The sequence below is a fragment of the Aquarana catesbeiana genome, linkage group LG08 (assembly GCF_042186555.1).
Source record: "Aquarana catesbeiana isolate 2022-GZ linkage group LG08, ASM4218655v1, whole genome shotgun sequence".
Lineage (NCBI taxonomy): Eukaryota > Metazoa > Chordata > Amphibia > Anura > Ranidae > Aquarana > Aquarana catesbeiana.
The window spans coordinates 75,887,761-75,909,732 of NC_133331.1; the positions used below are offsets into that span (position 1 = coordinate 75,887,761).

The following is a 21,972-nucleotide window of genomic DNA, read 5'->3' on the forward strand; positions in this document are numbered from 1 at the left end:
TTGGTCAGGTGATTTCCCTATTGCTTGAGGCTCAGGGGTCCGGCTCTCGAGCAAGGAAGTCTTCTCTTCCTGTTTTAAGGAATCCCCATGAAAGGACACCTCAGACTGTGGATCTTTCTGGGGAACCTACCTAGACACCCTTTATATCAAGAGAGCTTAGTTGTCTTTGGCGCCTTGTTTTCCAAGGTAACATCCAGAAGTTCTGGGCTGTTTTATATAATCTGGATCCAAGCAGACAATGCCATAAAGGTGGCGTACTTCAATTTAAGTAAAAGACTAGATTGGTATCCTTGGCAAAACATCAGGGTCCAGCCTTGTCAGGTATGAGCATTCCAGGTATACATCTTGGCAGGCAGACTGCATCTGATAGCAGTACCTAAACCTGTGAGACTGATTTCTGCCCTTGGAGCTATTCCTGGAGGTGTGTCCCAGGTAGGCAACTTCAGAGGTTGACTACCAGGCCCCTGAGGTTAAACTAAAGTCTAGGCAGTTTTGGCTCAGGTGCAATGGTCCTCTAGTAGGATGCTCCTATGATTTTCAGTACTTCCTTCCCTTCTTTGTCTCGCATGTTTGGAATAGAAAGAATTCCGGTGTTAAAGGCTGATCCAGGCAGATATGGCACACCAACCTAAAAGGGGTGCCAGATAGTTCCTCAAAGGGATCTACTGGATCAGGATCATCTGTTCCCAAGGAATGTGTTTTTCCATCCAGCTTCAAGCTGCTTTTGACAGCTTGATAATTGAAGCTCAAATTTTGAGACCGGGCATCAAGGAGTCTAGGAATCCCTTAATGCTAAGCAGGGAGGTCTACTTCTTCATGTTAAATCTATTGCTGGACATGTGGGGATTGCTTATCTTGGTGTAAGCCTCAGGACTTTCGCCCCAAAAATGTCTTCGCTGGACAAGTCCTAGGTCAGCATTCGGCTCTTAATATTGCTGCCCATGTGACTTTGTGGGATCTTAAGTAGTTCACTCATAGCCTTAACTTGTGGAGGTGACTGTTCAAGACTGGTGACCTTGTCTGGCATGGAACCTTTCACAGATATAACATAAGACAGTTATTAGAACCCAGTTCTCCATCTTGCTCCAGTTTGTTTCTAATTGTCTCCTCAAACAGGACATTCTTATTCATTCTAATGCCGCGTACACACGAACGGACTTTACGGCAGACTTTGCCCGGCGGACGGGATTTCGTCGGACAATTCGATCATGTGTGGGCTCCAGCGGACTTTGTTTTCTCAAAAGTTGGACAGACTTAGATTTGAAACATGTTTTAAATCTTTCCGTCGAACTCGAGTCCGGTCGAAAAGTCTGCTCGTCTGTATGCTAGTTCGACTGACAAAAAGCCACGCTAGGGCAGCTATTGGCTACTGGCTATGAACTTCCTTGTTTTAGTCCGGTCGTACGACATTCATCACGTACGAATTCGACGGACTTTGGTGGATTGTGTGTAGGCAAGTCCGTTCATTCAGAAAGTCCGTCATAAAGTCCGTCGCAAAGTCCGCTCGTGTTTACGCGGCATTATTCCATCTCTTGGTTGGATGTGGTCAAGTTGGAAATTTTATCTCTCAGCCTTTACTTTCCCCTTGTATTTCAAGATGGCTCTTGCCCTGATGCTCTGTTTTTTCTAGCTCCATGATGTCAAGTTGACTCAGCAGACCATCAACCAACTCCATGGTCTAGGGTTCAGGTTCCATCCTGTCCTGACGAGATACACTCTATTAAATCTATGAGTGCATCCTGAGCTTTTGCTGCAGGCTACGGTTTCTCATATTGGCAAGGCTGCCGCCTAGGCTTCTATCCTCACTTTCCCTGTGTTCTGCCAGGGGCTTGGGGTGATTGTAGCCAGATCAATGCACTTGGTGCAGGAGTATTTGGAAGCTGTCCGTTGTCCTTTCTCCATATGCGCAGGATTTGGAGGCATGTCCCTTTAAGGGGGTGCGCTTCGGGGGCCTGTCCTGGGGATTTTAATGTTGGTATGGATGGTGAGGGTATCGCGGATGGTGCTCAATTGTTTTTCTACCAGGTGGACATTCGCCCTTATGCGAAGCCAGCTTCTGGTATAAGAATTATTGAGGAAGCTATTCAAGCTGCAGGAAGTTTTATCATGGCATCAAGAGCCTGTGGGCGTTTGCCTATCCTGTAGTGGGATTGCTTTGTCTGACTTAGGTGAAGTACTTCTTTAATACATGCAGATCAAGGATGACACACTTGCAAACAGTCAGTAGCTAGCCTAAGAAATGCACAGTAAATAACTGATCTCAAATTAGATAATGAACCAGTGAATTATAAATGTTAATACACATATATCATACTATGGATATAGTTAAGTGCCTAGTGCATAACTGTGTATTACAAGCCAAAAAATAAAAATATATATATATATTTAAAAAACAGCAATATATCAAAGTGCTTCTATGCTTTCATATAGTGTCCAAATAAGTCAATAATGACCGTGCTTTCATACAGTGTGATGACACCTTAGCACGGCTTGGATCACAGCTTTTGGATTACACGGACCTTTATCAATACTGGATTAGTGACGCAATTGGTCGCTACTTACATGCACATAAGCACTTTGTTATATGATTTAAATCACTTACAGCATCGTTTTTCAGCACGGTCATTATTGACATATTTGGACACTGTTTGAAAGCACGGTCATTATTGACTTATTTGGACATTATATGAAAGCACAGAAGCACTTTGATATATTGCTGTTTTAATATAATCAGGTCCATAAATACTGGGATATCGACACAATTCTAATCTTTTTGGCTCTCTACACCACCACAATGGATTTGAAATGAAACTAACAAGATGTGCTTTGACTGCAGACTTTTAGCTTTAATTTGAGGGTATTTACAACCAAATCAAGTGAACGGTGTAGGAATTACAACAGTTTGTATATGTGCCTCCCACTTTTTAAGGGACCAAAAGTAATGGGACAGATTAACAATCATCCATCAAACTTTCACTTTTTTAATATTTGGTTGCAAATCCTTTGCAGTCAATTACAGCCTGAAGTCTGGAATGCATAGACATCACCAGACGCTGGGTTTCATCCCTGGTGATGCTCTGCCAGGCCTCCACTGCAACTGTCTTCAGTTCCTGCTTGTTCTTGGGGCATTTTCCTTTCAGTTTTGTCTTCAGCAAGTGAAATGCATACTCAATCGGATTCAGGTGAGGTTATTGACTTGGCCATTGCATAACATTCCACTTCTTTCCCTTAAAAAAGTCTTTGGTTGCTTTCGCAGTATGCTTCGGGTCATTGTCCATCTGCACTGTGAAGCGCCGTCCAATGAGTTCTGAAGCATTTTGCTGAATATGAGCAGATAATATTGCCCGAAACACTTCAGAATTCATCCTGCTGCTTTTGTCAGTAGTCACATCATCAATAAATACAAGAGAACCAGTTCCATTGGCAGTCATACATGCCCATGCCATGACACTACCACCACCATGCTTCACTTATGAGGTGGTATGCTTTGGATCATGAGCAGTTCCCTTCCTTCTCCATACTCTTCTCTTCCCATTACTCTGGTACAAGTTGATCTTGGTCTCATCTGTCCATAGGATGTTGTTCCAGAACTGTGAAGGCTTTTTTAGATGTTGTTTGGCAAACTCTAATCTGGCCTTCCTATTTTTGAGGCTCACCAATGGTTTACATCTTGTGGTGAACCCTCTGTATTCACTCTGGTGAAGTCTTCTCTTGATTGTTGACTTTGACACACATACACCTACCTCCTGGAGAGTCTTCTTGATCTGGCCAACTGTTGTGAAGGGTGTTTTATTCACCAAGGAAAGAATTCTTCGGTCATCCACCACAGTTGTTTTCCCTGGTCTTCTGGGTCTTTTGGTGTTGCTGAGCTCACGTTCTTTGATTTTAAGGATGTTCCAAACAATTAATTTGGCCACACAATGTTTTTGCTATCTCTCTGATGGGTTTGTTTTGTTTTTTCAGCCTAATGATGGCTTGCTACACTGATAGAGACAGCTCTTTGGATCTCATATTGAGAGCTGACAGCAACAGATTCCAAATGCAAATAGCACACTTGAAATGAACTCTGGACCTTTTATCTGCACCTTGTAAATGGGATAATGAGGGAATAACACACACCTGGCCATGGAACAGCTGAGCAGCCAATTGTCCCATTACTTTAGGTCCCTTAAAAAGTGGAAAGCACATATACAAACTGGTGTGTAAAATACCGCGCCAATCTAACACATCAAGATAGCAGCCAACACTACAATATGACAAAAATTGTGCACAATAACTAAATAATAAAAGTGTAGCGCTAACGTGAAATCAAAAATATAAAAAAATATAAAAAATTAATATATAAGGGTTTGAGATAGAGAGAAGTCAATCCACATTAGAAGGAGCAGATACCTTCATCTAATCTCAAACCTGCAAGATAGATAAGTAAATAGTGGATGTGAATATTACCACATCTCTAAACAAAAACGGTGCCCCAAAGAGGCACAAATGTTTATGGAAATATCATAAATAATAACGACAAATACTAGTGAGGAAAACAGAATATAAATAATGTCAAATAATGTCCATAATGTTAGTGAGAAGATATCACACTCAGAAAAACCATGTGCATATAATAAATTAGTCCATATAGTGCGTGGTGTGGTTGACCCAACTTGAATCCAGGGCAGGTAGTATCACAGGAAAGTGCAAACCAGAGAAAGAGATGTAATACTCTTACCGACTTCGGTGGACTCACAGGCCGTAGGCGGTGAGTCAAATAGGCTTGTACTGTCTCCAAACCAATGACAGTGTGAGACTAGTTGGTACACCGGAAGATTTCCTCCTCAAATGGGGGGCCAGGAACCTGCCCAAACAATCTGCACGATCACCGTCTTTGTCAGCAAGCATAGACCATGTATGGAGAAAAAACAAGGGGCCTCCACATGGTGTAAATCCAAGATAACTTTTTAAGTAGTGTTTATTAGATCGTTCAGGATCATCAAACATGCCATCAAGCATAAAAAACGATAGAATCGATTCAAAAGATAAAAATAGATATAAAAACAGCAAGCGTGGTATAGGTGGCTGGGTACAGCAAGAAACCCGACCGGTTTCGTCCACAAAGACTTCGGCTGGGGTATACCCCAGCCGAAGTCTTTGTGGACGAAACCGGTCGGGTTTCTTGCTGTACCCAGCCACCTATACCACGCTTGCTGTTAAAAGATAAAAATAGATATAAAAACAGCAAGCGTGGTATAGGTGGCTGGGTACAGCAAGAAACCCGACCGGTTTCGTCCACAAAGACTTCGGCTGGGGTATACCCCAGCCGAAGTCTTTGTGGACGAAACCGGTCGGGTTTCTTGCTGTACCCAGCCACCTATACCACGCTTGCTGTTTTTATATCTATTTTTATCTTTTGAATCGATTCTATCGTTTTTTATGCTTGATGGCATGTTTGATGATCCTGAACGATCTAATAAACACTACTTAAAAAGTTATCTTGGATTTACACCATGTGGAGGCCCCTTGTTTTTTCTCCATACATGGTCTATGCTTGCTGACAAAGACGGTGATCGTGCAGATTGTTTGGGCAGGTTCCTGGCCCCCCATTTGAGGAGGAAATCTTCCGGTGTACCAACTAGTCTCACACTGTCATTGGTTTGGAGACAGTACAAGCCTATTTGACTCACCGCCTACGGCCTGTGAGTCCACCGAAGTCGGTAAGAGTATTACATCTCTTTCTCTGGTTTGCACTTTCCTGTGATACTACCTGCCCTGGATTCAAGTTGGGTCAACCACACCACGCACTATATGGACTAATTTATTATATGCACATGGTTTTTCTGAGTGTGATATCTTCTCACTAACATTATGGACATTATTTGACATTATTTATATTCTGTTTTCCTCACTAGTATTTGTCGTTATTATTTATGATATTTCCATAAACATTTGTGCCTCTTTGGGGCACCGTTTTTGTTTAGAGATGTGGTAATATTCACATCCACTATTTACTTATCTATCTTGCAGGTTTGAGATTAGATGAAGGTATCTGCTCCTTCTAATGTGGATTGACTTCTCTCTATCTCAAACCCTTATATATTAATTTTTTATATTTTTTTATATTTTTGATTTCACGTTAGCGCTACACTTTTATTATTTACATATACAAACTGTTGTAATTCCTCAAATTAAAGCTAAAAGTCTGCAGTTAAAGCACATCTTGTTCGTTTCATTTCAAATCCATTGTGGTGGTGTATAGAGCCAAAAAGATTAGAATTGTGTCGATGTCCCAATATTTATGGACCTGACTGTATATGCAGCTACCAGAGAAATGGATATTGCAGCAACCCCTCAAACAAACATATACAACAGCAGTAAATATGGTATACAGTTGGTAAACAAATATATACTGTATATACAGTAGCAATCAGGATATACAGTTGGTTAAAAGACAATGGTCCAGAGAATGACACCTAAACACATACTAGGGAGGGTCCTGCTTAAGGGACAATGTTGCAATAACAGTCTGTCAGTCTGTATTAAACCCTTTCCCTGCTAGCAAGCATGCTGGGGTTCAGATCTAGCATTGGAGCACTCAAGATAAGTTCCTCCTAACCTGGGTATAGGCGCCTGCAACTGTGTCCCAAGCAAACAATAATGTTCCTTTTTAATGGGGCACATTAGGGTTTGTCCAGTAGTCTCTCACCAACTCCTGGGGTGACTGCTGGTCTCCTTCTGTTCACCTTTGATGGCTCAGTGAATCAGCAGCAGTGGTGTTCTAATGCACCAGGAGATATTGGTTACTCTGCCTCTCTGCGACCCTGATGCAATCATGAAATATTCTGCCTGCAGTCTGCAGCACAAACTGTCACAATGTCCTCACCACATCAGCCTTCAAGCCTGGGAACACACCGTCTTTTTTCTTTCCACAGAGACCTGGTCATGCTGGGATGTGTAGTTCTATTGCCAATCTTTAATACAGGCTCAGTCTGTCTGGGGACTACATTTCCCAGCAAGTCTTAGTGGCACCCAGCAGGCTTTGCCCATCAGTGGCGTCACTAGGGTTAGTGTCAACTGGTGCAGTAAAACATGGTGTCACTCCCCCCCCCCCCAATAATTTTTGCAACCTGCTTTGAGAGAGAGAGGGGGGGAGAAAAAGTTCAGAGAGAGAGAGAGAGAGGGGGCAGGGAGAGAGGGGGGCAGGGGACGAGAGAGAGGGCAAGTAGGGAGAGTGAGAGGGGGTACTGAGAGAGAGACAAGGAGAGAGAGTGGGCAGAGAGAGGGGGTAGGGAGAGAGAGGAGGGCATGCAGAGAGAGAGAATGGGGAAAGAGAGGGGGGCAGGGATAGAGACAAGGAGAGAGTGTGGGTAGAAAGGGGGTAGGGAGAGAGAGGAGGGCAGGGGGAGAGAGTGGGGAGAGAGAGGGGGCAGGGAGAAACATATTAGGGCAGGGAGAGAAAGAGAGTGAGGGCAGGGAGAGAGAAAGAGAGAGAGAGGGGAAAGATAGGGCAGAAAGAGGGGGGCAGGGAGAGAGAGAGAGAGGAGGATAGTGTAGGCAGAGAAAGAGGGGGTAGAGAGAGAGGAGGGAGGAGGAGGTCAGGGAGAGAGTGAGAATGGGGAGAGAGAAGGGGCAGGGAGAGAGAGGGGGCAGGGAGAAAAAGATGGGGGCAGGGAAAGAAAGAGTGGGGGCAGGGAGAGAGAGTGTGAGGGGCAGGGGGAGAGAGTGGGAGGGGCAGGGAGAGAGAGAGAGAGGGAGGCAGAGAGTGAGAGAGGGGGCAGGTAGAGAGGGGGGCAGGGAGAGAGAGAGATGGGGGAAGGGAGAGAGAGGGAGGGGGGACAGGGAGAGAGAGGGGGCAGAGGGACAGGAATAAAGAGGGGAGACAGGGAGAGAGAGGGGGCAGGGAGAGAGAGGAGGCAGGGAGAGATAGATGGGGCAGGGAGAGAGAGAGAGGGGAGCAGGGTCTGGTTAGTGCTCACTCGCTTGGATGGTCCCAGGGGCTCACTTGCTCAGTCAGTGGATTCTCTTTCAATGTGTCTGTCAGTTTCACAGACGGAACACATGGGCAGCCAGAGAGAGGCAGGAGAAGGGATGTGCGTCATGCTCAGGCATGCTGGAGGTGGAAGAAGCAGCGTGGGGATCCCTTCCTTCTAGGACATCTGCAGCTCCCGAATTGGCTGTAATCCGCACCCGCAGAGGATGGAGCAGTCATTAGAGAAGGGGGAGGAGAGGAGAAGGTGGATGGAGCTGTGGGTTTTTTGCTGGCCCTGCATGTCTGCAGCGGAAGCGGTGCGATCTTTCAGGGGGCATCAGAGAGTCTCACCTCAGTCCGCCCCTGGTATTACCCCTCTAGTGGGTGTCACTCGGGTCACTTGGGTCTGGTCCACACCCACTGCACCCCCCCTAGCTACGCCACTGCTGCCCATCCCACAATCCACAGCAGCTTAGTTTCCTCTTCCTGTGAAGGTTTTCCCCAGCTCTCTCTGTGGCTGCATACAGTCCTACAGCCTGCTGGTGCTCTGCCTCTCTCTGTAGCTGCTTACCGTCCCTAAAGAGAAACTTCAGCAAAAAAATTACAGCAGGAACAAATACTGCAGTTACTGACTTTTAATAAACAAGTACTCACCAGTCCAGGGATCCAGTGCTGTTATCACCTAGGCTGATTTTTCACTGGTCCCCAGCACCGCCATCTTGAGTGTGGGAAGGCAGCTGTGACTTCCTATTGGCTCACAGCCAGCTCCCCACTGCGCATGTGCGAGTCAGTGGTGTCAGCCTCCGGCAGGAGGTTGTGGGGTGGTGGGCGAAGAACTGTCAAAACTAGGTACCTGCTCTTTAGCAGCTGACATTATTCAGCCAGTCAAGGCTCTGCAGGATCCCGACAATAATGTGAGGATCTGCCCAGAGATACCTGAGTGGCAGCTGGTTCGGCCTCTCAGCATGCCGTTAGCACTTTACTGCTTTTCAAATTAAAAACAATGAAAACTATACTTCAATGGAAACACACGTTTACTGTTTGTGTTTTCTTGTATAAACAGCCATTTTTCCTTTGTTTCTTTTTGTGGTGTTGCTGTAATTTTGGCAATAATTCACAACTTGGGTCCCAGTACAGGAATAATTTTATTTGGATTCAAAATTTTAAAATATATTAAAGGTAAACCTTTTATTTTTAGATTTGGATTAAGTGGTAAAGGGTTAAAAAACACTGTCTATTTTTTATTGTTGTCTATGTCCCTGTTAGGAAAATTGACCCTCTTTAATTGCCATCAGAGCAGAAATGGAAAACTTTCAATGGGGATACTTGTTTCTGTGTAATTTGTCTAACAGGGGTTTTCCCCTCAGCCTGTCACTTCCCATTGAATTTACAGGACAGGAAGTGAAGGGAAATTTCCATAATGAGACACAGATGACAAAAAAAACTGTTTAACCCTCCCCAAATGTATTCATAATGAAAAAATTGTCTTTACATATACTTTAAGAACCTTTGGTGGACAACAATAAAACCAAATAATAAAATGTTTTCTTTTTTCTTTGGTTGAATGCTTTCTCTCTCAAAACTATATTCTTTTGCAGGATAACATCTTCAGTAATAAGAGGTTTTAGTAGCGCCCGACAGTTCATCTATATAGATGAGAAGAAAATTCTGGATTCTATTAAGTGGCTAGAAAGTAAACAATTGCCCAATGGATGTTTTAATGACCCCCACAGCTTTAATACAGAGGAGGTGAGTAGTACAGATCTGTTTCACTAAAATTCTGACACTGATTACTCATCAAGTCAAAATTTCTATAATTTAATAATACTTTCAAAATATTCATATGCAATTATTGTAGCTATAGTATGGAGCTCTTCGTTTAGGCTTGTACTAAAAGACGCACAAGATTAATGAGACCGCCAGTAGAACCTCCAATAAGGCATCAAACATCCTCTCCAGTTTGCTTAAAAAAGGCGGAAGGCTCCAGAAAAAACCAGCTGCAAAGCCACTACCAATGGCAGGAAAAAGCAGCTGTAAAAACGCGCTTTTAGTAGCTTTCTGCATAAGCGTTGATGCGTGTTTAGTCGCGTTAGCTTTTAGCAGCATTTCTCTGCCTCTATTCAAAATCAATGGTTCCCTATGAGAGCCGTGTTAACTGATCTGACTTTCAGCCCACTGATTTGAATAGAAGTCGCATCAAAGTCAGATCATGATGATGCGACTTGTGCTCTGAGGGTCCTAAAGGGGAACCCCACGCCAAGATTTTGTGAAAAAAAATGGCGTAGGTTCCCCCCAAGATCCATACTAGGCTCTTTTCAGTCTGGTATGGGTCTTGAAAGGGAACCCCATGCCAAAATGGAAATAAAATAAAACGGTGTGGGGTTCCCCCCCCAAGACCATACCAGACCCTTTGGTCTAGATTTTGAGAGAAACCCACCCCAAAAAACGGCGTTGGATCCTCCCAAAATCCATACCAGACCCTTACCCAAGCATGCAGCCCGGCAGCTCAGGAAAGGGAGGATGAGCGAGCGCCCCCCCCCCCCCCCCGGACCATACCAGGCCACATACTCTACAACATGGGGGGGGGGGTGGGTGCTTTTGGGCAGGGGTGAGTCCCCCACCCCAAAGCACCTTGTCCTCATGTTGATAGGGAGAAGGCCTCTTCCTGACAACCCTGGGCGGTGGTTGTGGGTGATCTGCAGGCAGGGGGCTTATCGGAATCTGGAAGCCCCCTTTAACAAGGAGGCCCCCAAATCCTGCCCCCCCCCTATGTGAATGAGTATGGTGTACAGTGTACCCCTACCCATTCACCCCAAAAAAGGCAGTGAAGTGTAAATAAACAAGAGACAGTTTTAACAAGTCCTTTATTAAAAATCGTCCTCAGTCTTCTCCCTCTGATCTGCTCCCTCCATTCTTCTCCCTCCTTCAGTCATCTCCACAACTGCTGTCTTTTCCCCCGCTGCTGTCTTCTCTGCCACCGAACCGGGCCTCCTCCAACGCAATCTCCCATTGTGCCAGCTCCACTCTCTGCCCTTTCTTATATAGCCATGGGGTGTGTCCATCTGGTGATGTCACCATTAGACCCAGCCCTTGTGACGTCACGTGACATCACAATGGGAGACGGTGTCGAAGGAGGACCAGGTCGGCGGCAGAGAAGACTGGAGGAAGAAGATCGGAGGAAGACTTTTAATAAAGGACTTGTCAAAACCGTCTCTTGCTTTTATTTATACTTCACTACCTTTTTTTGGGGTGAATGGGTAGAGGTACAAATTACCCCATACTCATTCACATAGGGGGGTGCTGCCCCAAAGCACCCGTGTTTAAAGCGTGTGGCCTGGTATGGTTCTGGAGGGGGGTGCACGCTCGTTCCCCCCCTTTCCTCACCTAGCTGCATGCTCAGATAAGGGTCTGGTATTGATTTTGGGAGAACCCCGCGCCATTTCTTTTGGCATGGGGGTTCCCCTCAAAATTCATACCAGACCGAAGGATCTGGAATGGTCTTGGGGGGTACCCCATGCCATTTTTTTTTCATTTTGGCATGGGGTTCCCTTTCAAGATCCATACCAGCCTCAAAGGGCCTGATATGGATCTTGGGGGGGGAAACCCCATGCTGTTTTTTGTGTTTATTTTTAACATGGAATTCGCCTTTAAGATCATCAGAGGACAAGTTGCACCACAAATCAGATCATCATGATCTGACTTGGATGCAACTTCTATTCAAATCAATGGGCTGAAAGTCGGATCAGTAAAGACGGCTCTCATAGGGAACCACTGATTTTCACATGTCAAAAAAACCCGCTTGACAAGGCTTAACACTGTATCCAGCATTAAATCGCGTTTAGCAGCTTTCAGCTGTGTCAGATGTTTTTACAGCTGTAACGCCAGTCCTCAGAACGTGCTGGCCCTATTTTTTTTTTTTTTTTGCAGCTTGAAAACGCCTATGCCACTTACAGCTCATAAAAGCCTGTGTGTGCATGAGTCCCTAGAACAACATGGAGAGGTGTTTTTAAGCTGCAAAAAAAACATCTGACGCTGGTAAAAGCAGCTGGAAAATGCCCTGTGTGCATGGGGACTTAAACTCAAAAAGCAAAAAAGATACAGTCCCGCAGCTAAATGCAGGATGTAACGGGGTCAGCATACTATGCTCATCCATATGTGTACCCATATGCGTATCCATATGTGTTTCGTCACAAGGAGCAGCCATCAGGGGATATACAGTAGATGCTAACTCACACTATGAAATAATGTTCCCTTTTTAATGTAAACTGAAGAGGAGCCAGTGTGCCTTATTGCGAATGCAGGTTTGACTGGTGGTCTCATTAATCCTGTATGGCAGGGATATGCAATTAACGGACATCCAGCTGTTGCAAAACTACAAGTCCCATCATGCCTCTGCCTCTGGGTATCATGCTTGTGGCTGTCAGAGTCTTGCTATGCCTCATGGGACTTGTAGTTCTGCAACAGCTGGAATTCCGCTAATTGCATATCTCTGCTATATGGAGATGATTTCCATACATAAGCATGGCTTGACCTCCTAAATTCTGAGGTCCAGCAATCTGATAAGAGTCTTTAGTGCTTTTCGTATCTGTCTATGTGTTTCTTCTAGTTCAAGCCGACATAAAATGCTCAATACTCTTACCAAATCCAATGATCTGGTAAGAGTCCTTGCTGCTTTTATTATTGGAGAGTCTATCATGGAGGAGTCTCACTTCAGGAGCTGAATAAACAAGAAATCCCCCAATGGATTAGAAGCAGAAATGTAATACATTATTTTAGGGTAAGGTATGCCTGCCCTTCAGCGCGCATCCACCAGTGATGTCACTGGCTGCATGCAGAGTGAAAATCTCCTAAATAGTGCACGTTTAGGAGATATTCATTTTACCTACAAGTAAGCTTTATTATAGGCTTATCTGTAGGTAAAAATAGCAAAGCAGACTTTACTACCACTTTAAGTCTAATGCCCTGTACACACAGTTGGACATTGATGGGACATTCCGACAACAAAATCCTAGGATTTTTTCCAACGGATGTTGGCTCAAACTTGTCTTGCATCACACGGTCGCACAAAGTTGTCGGAAAATCCGATCGTTCTGAATGCGGCGACGTAAAACACGTACGTGGAACTATAAACAGGGCAGTAACCAATAGCTTTTGTCTCTTAATTTATTCTGAGCATGCGTGGCACTTTGTGCGTCAGATTTGTGTACACACGATCGGAATTTCCGACAACGGATTTTGTTGTCGGAAAATTTTATACCAAGCTCTCAAACTTTGTGTGTCGGAAATTCCGATGGAAAATGTGTGATGGAGCCCACACACGGTCGGAATTTCCGACAACAAGGTCCTATCACACATTTTCCGTCAGAAAATCCTATCGTGTGTACAGGGCATAATTCTCACTTGTAAAGTGAGTATAACCTTCTCACAAAATAACATACGAAGAAAAAGTACCAATTACAGTCGTATCATAAAACAAGTAGTCACCGTTTATTCATTCGAACTACAGTACCAAAGAAGAAAAAAACAGGGTCCCTGTCAGGTGAGGCCCACCTGGTAGACACTGAGGCCACCTAAGCACCAGCATGTAGTGAAGTGTGTGAGTGCCAGGATCACTTCTGGAGCTGAAGCAAGGTACTTTACAGTGGAGGATTTTTCACTTTATTGGACTTTAATTTTGGACATTTTTTTACTGGAGGTTTGATGGACTTGTTGTAAATCATTTCTAAGTACCTGACCTGTTAAAAGCATTTAATCCATAAAGTCACAAAAAACAGTTGACCTTCATAATTGTTCCAAGTCAGCGATTCAAAAACATTGAAGCTATCTAATCAGCCTTACAGCAAGGCATATTTCTTTCAGTATTGGTTTCTTCAAAACTGTACTAAGGCACATTGATGTGTGCAATTTGTTTAGCCCTAATTCAGGGGGCAAGGCTTATCCTCAAAATGCATTGGCTTTGTGCACAGTCTTCCATCTGTTTTCACAATAATATAATAGAATAGAATAAACCTGTATCTGAACTTTAGCATAATGATGTGGCCCTTCAGATTTAGATTTAGCCTGGGAACTATAACGGGTAGATCTTAACCTCCACATGTAACTGATACATCCCTTTTGAGAGCCTACCTTTTAAACATTTGTTGCTGTCTTTTTTAGGAGGAGGTCAAAAATGCTGCCTATATTCTCATCTCTCTGCTGGAGCATCCGATTGTCCACAACGTAAGTTCTTTAATTGTATCAGTTTTCTTGTGGCGATTTCTTGATGTATAGAACAACCAAGAACAGTACATACTTTAAAATTACATTAAAGCCTGAAAAGAGAAATTGGTGGGACTTTATATGAGACCATGACCATCCGGTACACAGGTCTCCATCCCTATGTATACGAGAAAAAAGGGGGAACCAGGGGGAGACGGGGCAGTTGGGACTTTATATGAAACACAACACTAGGGCAAGCTAGGTCATCAATTATAGATAAAATCATTTTATTAATACCTCATGGGAGCAAGGTGCAATGGATGATACACACATTAGATCAATAAAAAACGGTACAAAGTAAATAAAACATATTAATTGTATCACATGGTAGTAATATAGTAATATCTTATACATTGTAGCACATGATATATGGTGATAGCAACAACATTACACCCAACATGAGTATGCATAATAGGTAATTATAATCAAATAGAATTGATGACTTAGATATTAAAATGCCCACGGTAGATGCATGATTGCTGTGGCATGACATCAATTTGTGAATGCTGAGTTGTAAATGCTCGACGCGTTTCATGGAAGTTTGTCCACTCATCAGGAGCAGCTAACTGGAAGTAGCTAAGGTATAGTATAATAGAATAGTAATTAATGGCAATTAAATTACACCAGGAAGAGAGGGAACAGTAACTCTGATCCTAACACTCTTACCTGTGGATATATAGTATAATCAGAGTAGAACATCTATGGTAGTGTTCATAGTGATAAGAGAATAAGAGGGGTGATTATAACATCCCTCCGGGAGCTGAGGAGCTAACCAGGCGGCGGCAAGGCGGGGCAAACCAGGACCCACGTATATGGATAGGTAGCAAGAGGATCCCTCTTCCAACATAGTGGTGTAGAATACAATAACCCCGTATAGCTGTAATATATAAATTGTATGGGTATATAATAAAAAATAATGTATAGGGGAATATGTAGGAAGACCACTAAGTGAAGGATGTGGTGTGAAAAAGAAGTGAAGGAACAATTAAGACAACCTGTGACACCCGAACCAGGGGTAAGCAGGGGATACAGTGCATCAAAGGGGGAAATAAGGAGAGGGACAACCGACCACAGACACCAATGTACAGAGGTATAAATGCTCCTGATGAGTGGACAAACTTCCACGAAACGCGTTGAGCATTTACAACTCACCATTCACAAATTGATGTCATGCCACAGCAATCATGTATCTACCGTGGGCATTTTAATATCTAAGTCATCAATTCTATTTGATTATAATTACCTATTATGCATACTCATGTTGGGTGTAATGTTGTTGCTATCACCATATATCATGTGCTACAATGTATAAGATATTACTATATTACTACCATGTGATACAATTAATATGTTTTATTTACTTTGCGCCGTTTTTTTATTGATCTAATGTGTGTATCATCCATTGCACCTTGCTCCCATGAGGTATTAATAAAATGATTTTATCTATAATTGATGACCTAGCTTGCCCTAGTGTTGTGTTTCATATAAAGTCCCTACATTAAAGCCTGGGTACACAGCTTTTAAATTGCATATTTCTTTAATTACCGGTATCTTTAAAAATTTAGAAAGTAAGTTTATAATCTATGTTAAACCATATTATTTCATTTTACTTCAAAGAAGAACTCAGGGGTAGCTAAATATTGTTTTAAGGCCCATTTCCAACGTGTTTGTTGTCATACAGCAAAACTCATACATCTTGCTGCACGAAAATGCATTTCAAGAGCAAATCCCATTTCTTTCCATAGATTTGGCTGAAATCTATTCATTGAAGTTTACTGTGAAATGTAAAGGGATTTATATGGGCCCATGCATAAACTAAACTGCTGTAATGTACATGGAAAAGTGTGATTTCAGCCTTATTGTAAGAGGCATGTGTATTTTTACTTGAATGTTGATATGCTTTGTGTACAGTATTTCTTTCGGATCTGGCAGTAATCCAACATGAAGCTTTGCCTATGTGCAGGAGCTTCTTGTAACAAAGACCATTCACTACTGCCCTCTCTCTTTATGCAGGGTGCTTTAACTCAGCAATTCCATTCACCTCAATCCCAGTGACTAGTCCAACTGTTGATACTTGACACAGGAAACACACTTTTCATACTCTATGCTTGTTCTCTTCCTGAGGACCCTCTACATCTCTCTTTCTTACGTGAATCCATGCTAGGTCCCTAGGCACTCTGTGCCGTAAAGTTGGTCCCAGACACAGGAAACCGGTTGCTAGTGATGGGGCCAAGCATAAAATCCCTTCACTACTCAAGTGTCCATCACCCTTGCCATCTCACCTGTGTCCTGGCTGGTTGGCTGATTTAGTAAGTGACACAAATATGGTGGTCCTTAGCAAACAGCAATATAGCCACTTCTCAAACAGCTTCTACTCATTAGACACTGTACTGTATCTTCCCTAATCTTCAGTCCCCTGATGTAAGTCATGTTCTTTAATGCGCCATGCATGCACCCCTTTAAAAAGACTTCAGACCGGGCAATTCAGGTGAACAACTAAGATCTTTTACTGAAGTAGTTAAAAGCAACAAACAGACAGTTCTGAAAGATATCTTCCACACTCTCACAAGGCAAGGGTCCATGTAGGCAGTAAATCCACAAAGGCAGTAATGAAACCTTTAGAGTCCATGATTTTGCAGTAATTTACAAGAGGCTATAAGTCCATAACTGGCAGCAACAAGTTCATGTAAGTCCTCATGTTTCAGACCCTACAGGTAACACTGACTGCGCTATACAGATGTGGCACATACTGACAGAGTAACGGCTACATCTTGCAGGACAGACTCCCTAGACTCCCCTGGGGCACCAATAAGCCCCTATTTGTAAGGTATGACCTGTGGGGGGTAGTAACTTTTTGGAAGAGTTAACCTTTCCTTCCCAGATCCACCAACCTAGCAGGACAACCTAAGGACAGATGTTGCAAACAGATACATTGTAGCATTTAGTCTGAACACTTAAACATAGTTGACCTGAGTAACCCCAGATCATGAACACAACCTCAGAGAAACTTTTAACCCTTTGGAAACACCGCTGTCACTCATCCCGCATGCAGACTCCCTTTGTTATTGCACCTGCACTTGCCCTAGGCTCCACACAGGCAACCTATAGGGGAGAGTGCAGATGGAGCGACTGCACAGACATAGCCACATGTCAAAATTGAACATGCATGTAGGATTGGATGCATGGATATGCCAATGCAGCTACTGTAACTGCATCTACCTTTATAGGCAGCCTGTGCATAGCCTGGGCGGATGCAGGCACAATAACAAAGAGAACCTACACAGAGAACAAGTGTCAGCGCCCATCTGAATGAACACTTTTGTATCTATACTGTGTAGGAATCTGCTTCCTTCCAATGTCTGTATTTGCAAATAGCTGTTGCTTAATAATTACCATAGAGTTAGCTAGCTGCAGGGTGGTGCAAGGGGGTTTCTTGGTTATGCTTAAGCACCCACAAAAATTCTTCACTCCCCCCCATTGTACCCTTCTTAATTAACATAAAGTCAATTTGTCACTTTGATTGTACTTTTTTTTTTCTTGCTGCTTATCCAACCTGCATAGGAAAAAGATTTCCAGGGATACTTTTTGCTTAGTGCTCAGCAAGCCATTGTAGAGAGAATGTACTTTAATTAGGGGTGGGGCATTTATTTAAAATGGGCGTGGTTGTACAAGAAACATATTGTTAACCTTTTAATTTATTTGTCACAGGCATATATTTAACGTGTACGATTTTTACGCAGTGCTTTACATACTGTATGTAACTATTTATTTTTTAAATCTTTCCACACAGTATATGCAGAGGACAGGGGTCAGTAAGGCAATATAAAGAGATCAGTAGTAGGCAGGGCAGTATACAGAGGTTGTTGTTATGTAGGGCAGTGTACAGAGGTCAGTAGTAGGTAGAGCAGTGTACATAAGTAAGTAGTATCCCGGGGCAGACTACAAAGGTTAGTAGGATGTAGGGCAGTATACAGAGGTCAGTAGTACATAGAGCAGTGTAGAGGGATCATTAATACGTAGAGCAGGATATAGTGGTCAACAGGGCAGAGGACAGGAAGTCAGTGGGGCACAGGACAGGGGGTCATTGAGGCAGAGAACGGAGTCAGCGAAGCAGCGGCCAGTTTCACTAGCGCAGAGGACTGGAGTTCACCTGTTCAGAGGACAGGGAATCACCAGGACAGAAGACAAGGATCGGCAGGGCTCATAGCAGGGGTCAGCATGGCAGAGGAGAGAGGATCAGCAGGGAAGTAAACAGGGGTCAGTAGTGAAGAGGACAGGGGTCAGTAGTGAAGAGGAAAGGGGTCAGTAGGGCACAGTAAGGGGGTTCAGGAGGGCACATTACAGGGGTCAGAAAAGTACAGGTCACAGTACAGGGGGTCAACAGGACTGAGTACAGGGATCAGGAGGCAACAGTACAGGGTATCAGGAGGGTACAGTACTGGGAAGCAGCAGGGTACAGTACAGAAGAAAACTAGTTTGCTCCACATGCAGAGCAGCACAAGAAATCTGCCTTTGACAGAGCTACCTGTTCTGGTGCACTGATCCAAGCCTGCCTTCCTCTCTAGTACATCCCACATGATGTCACATACAAGTGCCTGGGAAGGATGAGAGTAAAGGGTCTGCAGGGATAAGTGCAGTACACTCATCACTTTGCAAATGGGGGAGGAGCACTTTAGGTTGATGGTCAGCAAGGCAGGAAAGGCAACCTGCCAGCGATTGATATATTGCCGACCCCTGCTCTTTACACATGACATTTAGTGTGAAAATGCAAGGCCCTGCCACAAGAATAGGCAAAAGTGACACAGGGTTCACATAATTGCTGAGTGTGGGGCTCAGGGATATCAATTGTGAGTGGAGAAAACGTTTTTTTTTACTTTTCTCCCGGTTTTGGTATTCCACGATTGGGTTCCAGAGTTTGGAGACTTTGAAGCACTTTGGGAGGAAAGTAGTCTCCAACCCAATGTCCAGGTCTTGCTGAAGACCATCAAGGTATGTGTAGAGATGTCCACATCCTTTAAAATGACAGGCATGGGCAAAGTTCAGGGCTCACATTAGGAGACAGGCGTGCTCTATTCAGAAGACATTACTCCATGCTGAAGTCAGAAGGTTCCTTGTCCAGAGGACTGAGAGGGTCACGACAACTGAGCAAGTCTAGAAGACTGAGAATGTCACACCAGAAGAGTGAGTCTAGAGGAACAAGAGAAATCTAGAAGTCATAAAGGACTGAGAGGTGGTGTGTAAGATGGTCAGAGGGAGCAGTTAAAAGTCAAAAGCCAATGCTTGAGGCCTTAGCTTTTACTCTTTGCAGTGTAGTGGAGGTTATGTATTGGCTGAAGCAGAATTGACTTTTTGTGGTCACTTTGTGTATGAAGGCCTGTATTAATAATTTAAAAATCATTTAAAAACGTACATTTGTTTGAACCATTTACCTAACGCTTAGCATAGCCTGTCACTTATGTTGGCATAGACTGCCTCTTAGCTTAGCATAGGGTAAAAGATGTAGGGATCTGCCAGAGAATTAAAGTTTGCACCACATTCCAAGGTACACATATAGAAAAACAAGACATGTTTTGGGACTTCTCAGGTACCACTTCTCAAGAACATCACACAACATAAAATAGGTTAAAAAGACTACTTTATTAGTACAAATATTTATCTACATGATTGATAATTGTATATTTAAAAGCAATTAAGACGAGTTATATCACCTTTATTATTATTATATTATTATACAGGATTTATATAGCGCCGACAGTTTACGCAGCGCTTTACAACATTAGGGCAGACAGTACAAGTACAATACAATTCAATACAGGAGGAATCAGAGGGCCCTGCTCATTAGAGCTTACAATCTAGGAGGGAGGGTCAAGTGATACAAAAGGGTAATAGCTGTGGGGGGTGAGCTAATGGAGAAAATAGTGCAGTTGTTAGATGGAGGCAGGATAGGCTTCTCTGAAGAGGAAAGTTTTCAGGGATCGCCTAAAAGTGGATAAAGTTGGAGACAGTCTGACAGATTGGGGTAGGGAATTCCAGAGGATGGGCGAGGCTCGGGAGAAGTCCTGGAGGCGGATATGGGAGGAGGTGACGAGGGAGCTAGAGAGCAGGAGGTCTTGGGAGGAACGGAGATGGCGATTAGGTTGGTATTTTGAGACTAGGTTAGTGATGTAGCTGGGGGCAGAGTTGTGGATGGCTTTGTAACTTATTGTTAGTATTTTGAATTTAATTCGTTGGGCGAGTGGTAGCCAATGGAGGGATTGGCAGAGAGGGGTAGCAGACACTGAGCGGTTTGTAAGGTGGATGAGTCTGGCAGCAGCATTCATGATGGACTGAAGGGGGGATAGTCTATTTAAAGGTAAGCCAATGAGGAGTGAGTTGCAGTAGTCAAGGCGAGAGATAACCAGGGAGTGAATCAGGAGCTTTGTGGTTTCATTGGTTAGAAAGGGACGAAGTTTAGAGATGTTGCGGAGGTTGAGGCGGCAAGCTTTGGAAAGTGATTGGATGTGGGGCTGAAAGGAGAGTTCAGAATCCAGGATAACACCTAGTACCCTGACATGTGGGGACGGGTGGATGGTTTTGCCATTGCTCTTGACAGAGAAGTCGGGGGAAGAGGAACGTGGGGGAGGAAATATTATAAGCTCGGTTTTGGACAAGTTGAGTTTGAGGAAGTGGTGTGACATCCATACAGATATGTCGGTTAGTAAGTTAGTGATGCGTGAGGAGACTGATGGAGTGAGTTGAGGGGTGGAGAGATAGATTTGTGTGTCATCAGCATAGAAATGATATTGAAAGCCGTGAGAAGCTATCAGCTGACCCAGGGAAGAGGTGTAGATTGAAAATAAAAGAGGTCCAAGAACAGAACCTTGGGGGACCCCGACAGAGAAACAATTGTCTGTACACCTATAGAGGCCACAAACCCATTTATTAGCTTGTAAAGTCACCATATAAAGTTTTATCTCAAGTTCAATCATCCAGAACAGCTTTTGATAGACCTCTATTATTGATCACAACTTAATACATATGGCCTCACTCGATATGTTTTGCATTTTGCTTCCCCAGGAGTAGGATGAAACATGATAATTGTGGTATTTATCAGTGATATTAGAACTTCATATACCAGCAAAGGGTATGGAGGCCCCTCAAATCTCTAGAACCTCAGCAGTGAAAGTGCAGAGAACATTCATATACATAGTATAATAGCCACAAAGACCAGGGGATTTTTGTCCCAAAATAGTGCACTGCTGACAATAGTATTCAATAGTGTCTTTCATAAAAAAATTTAGCGGGAACAATTTATGTTTCTCTCTTATTCTCTCTATTTTTCTCACTCTCTCGCTATCTTTCTCTTTGTCACTGTCTCTCTCATTCTTTTTCTCTCTCTCTCCATGGTCAAAGGATGGACAGAAAGCAGAGATTTGTACAAAACGTACTAGAATCGTGTTACCTTAGGACAGATAAGCGTTTTGCATGCAGTTAAAAAAAAGTTGACGGTTAAAAATGCACTGTTCTAAATTTGCACAGGACTCTTTTCAGAATTGCACCATATATATGTGAACGGCCTCCATAGAAAGTTATGTCATTTCAATTATCATGTGATTTCATGCATTCTGGAAAGAATCAGAAATAGTATTAGTATGAACAAGGGCACTGAGGTCATCTACTCACAATGCTGTAGGCTGCCTCCCTCTGATATCCACCCGGCACTCTTCAGTGAAGGAAACACAGACCCACACTACCATAGGACAGCTGGAAACACTTCATCC

At 43.5% G+C, this 21,972-nt stretch overlaps 1 protein-coding gene across 1 annotated transcript in view; it reads left to right on the top strand.

Annotated features, from left to right (window-relative positions):
• Positions 1 to 21,972, top strand: part of LOC141105853 (alpha-2-macroglobulin-like) — a 368,197-nt gene that overhangs the window by 258,382 nt on the left and 87,843 nt on the right. Inside the window, exons 25-26 of the mRNA XM_073595997.1 lie at positions 9,553 to 9,703; positions 14,111 to 14,173. Of these exons, the coding sequence (XP_073452098.1) occupies positions 9,553 to 9,703; positions 14,111 to 14,173 (214 nt within the window). The remainder of the gene's footprint in view (positions 1 to 9,552; positions 9,704 to 14,110; positions 14,174 to 21,972) is intronic.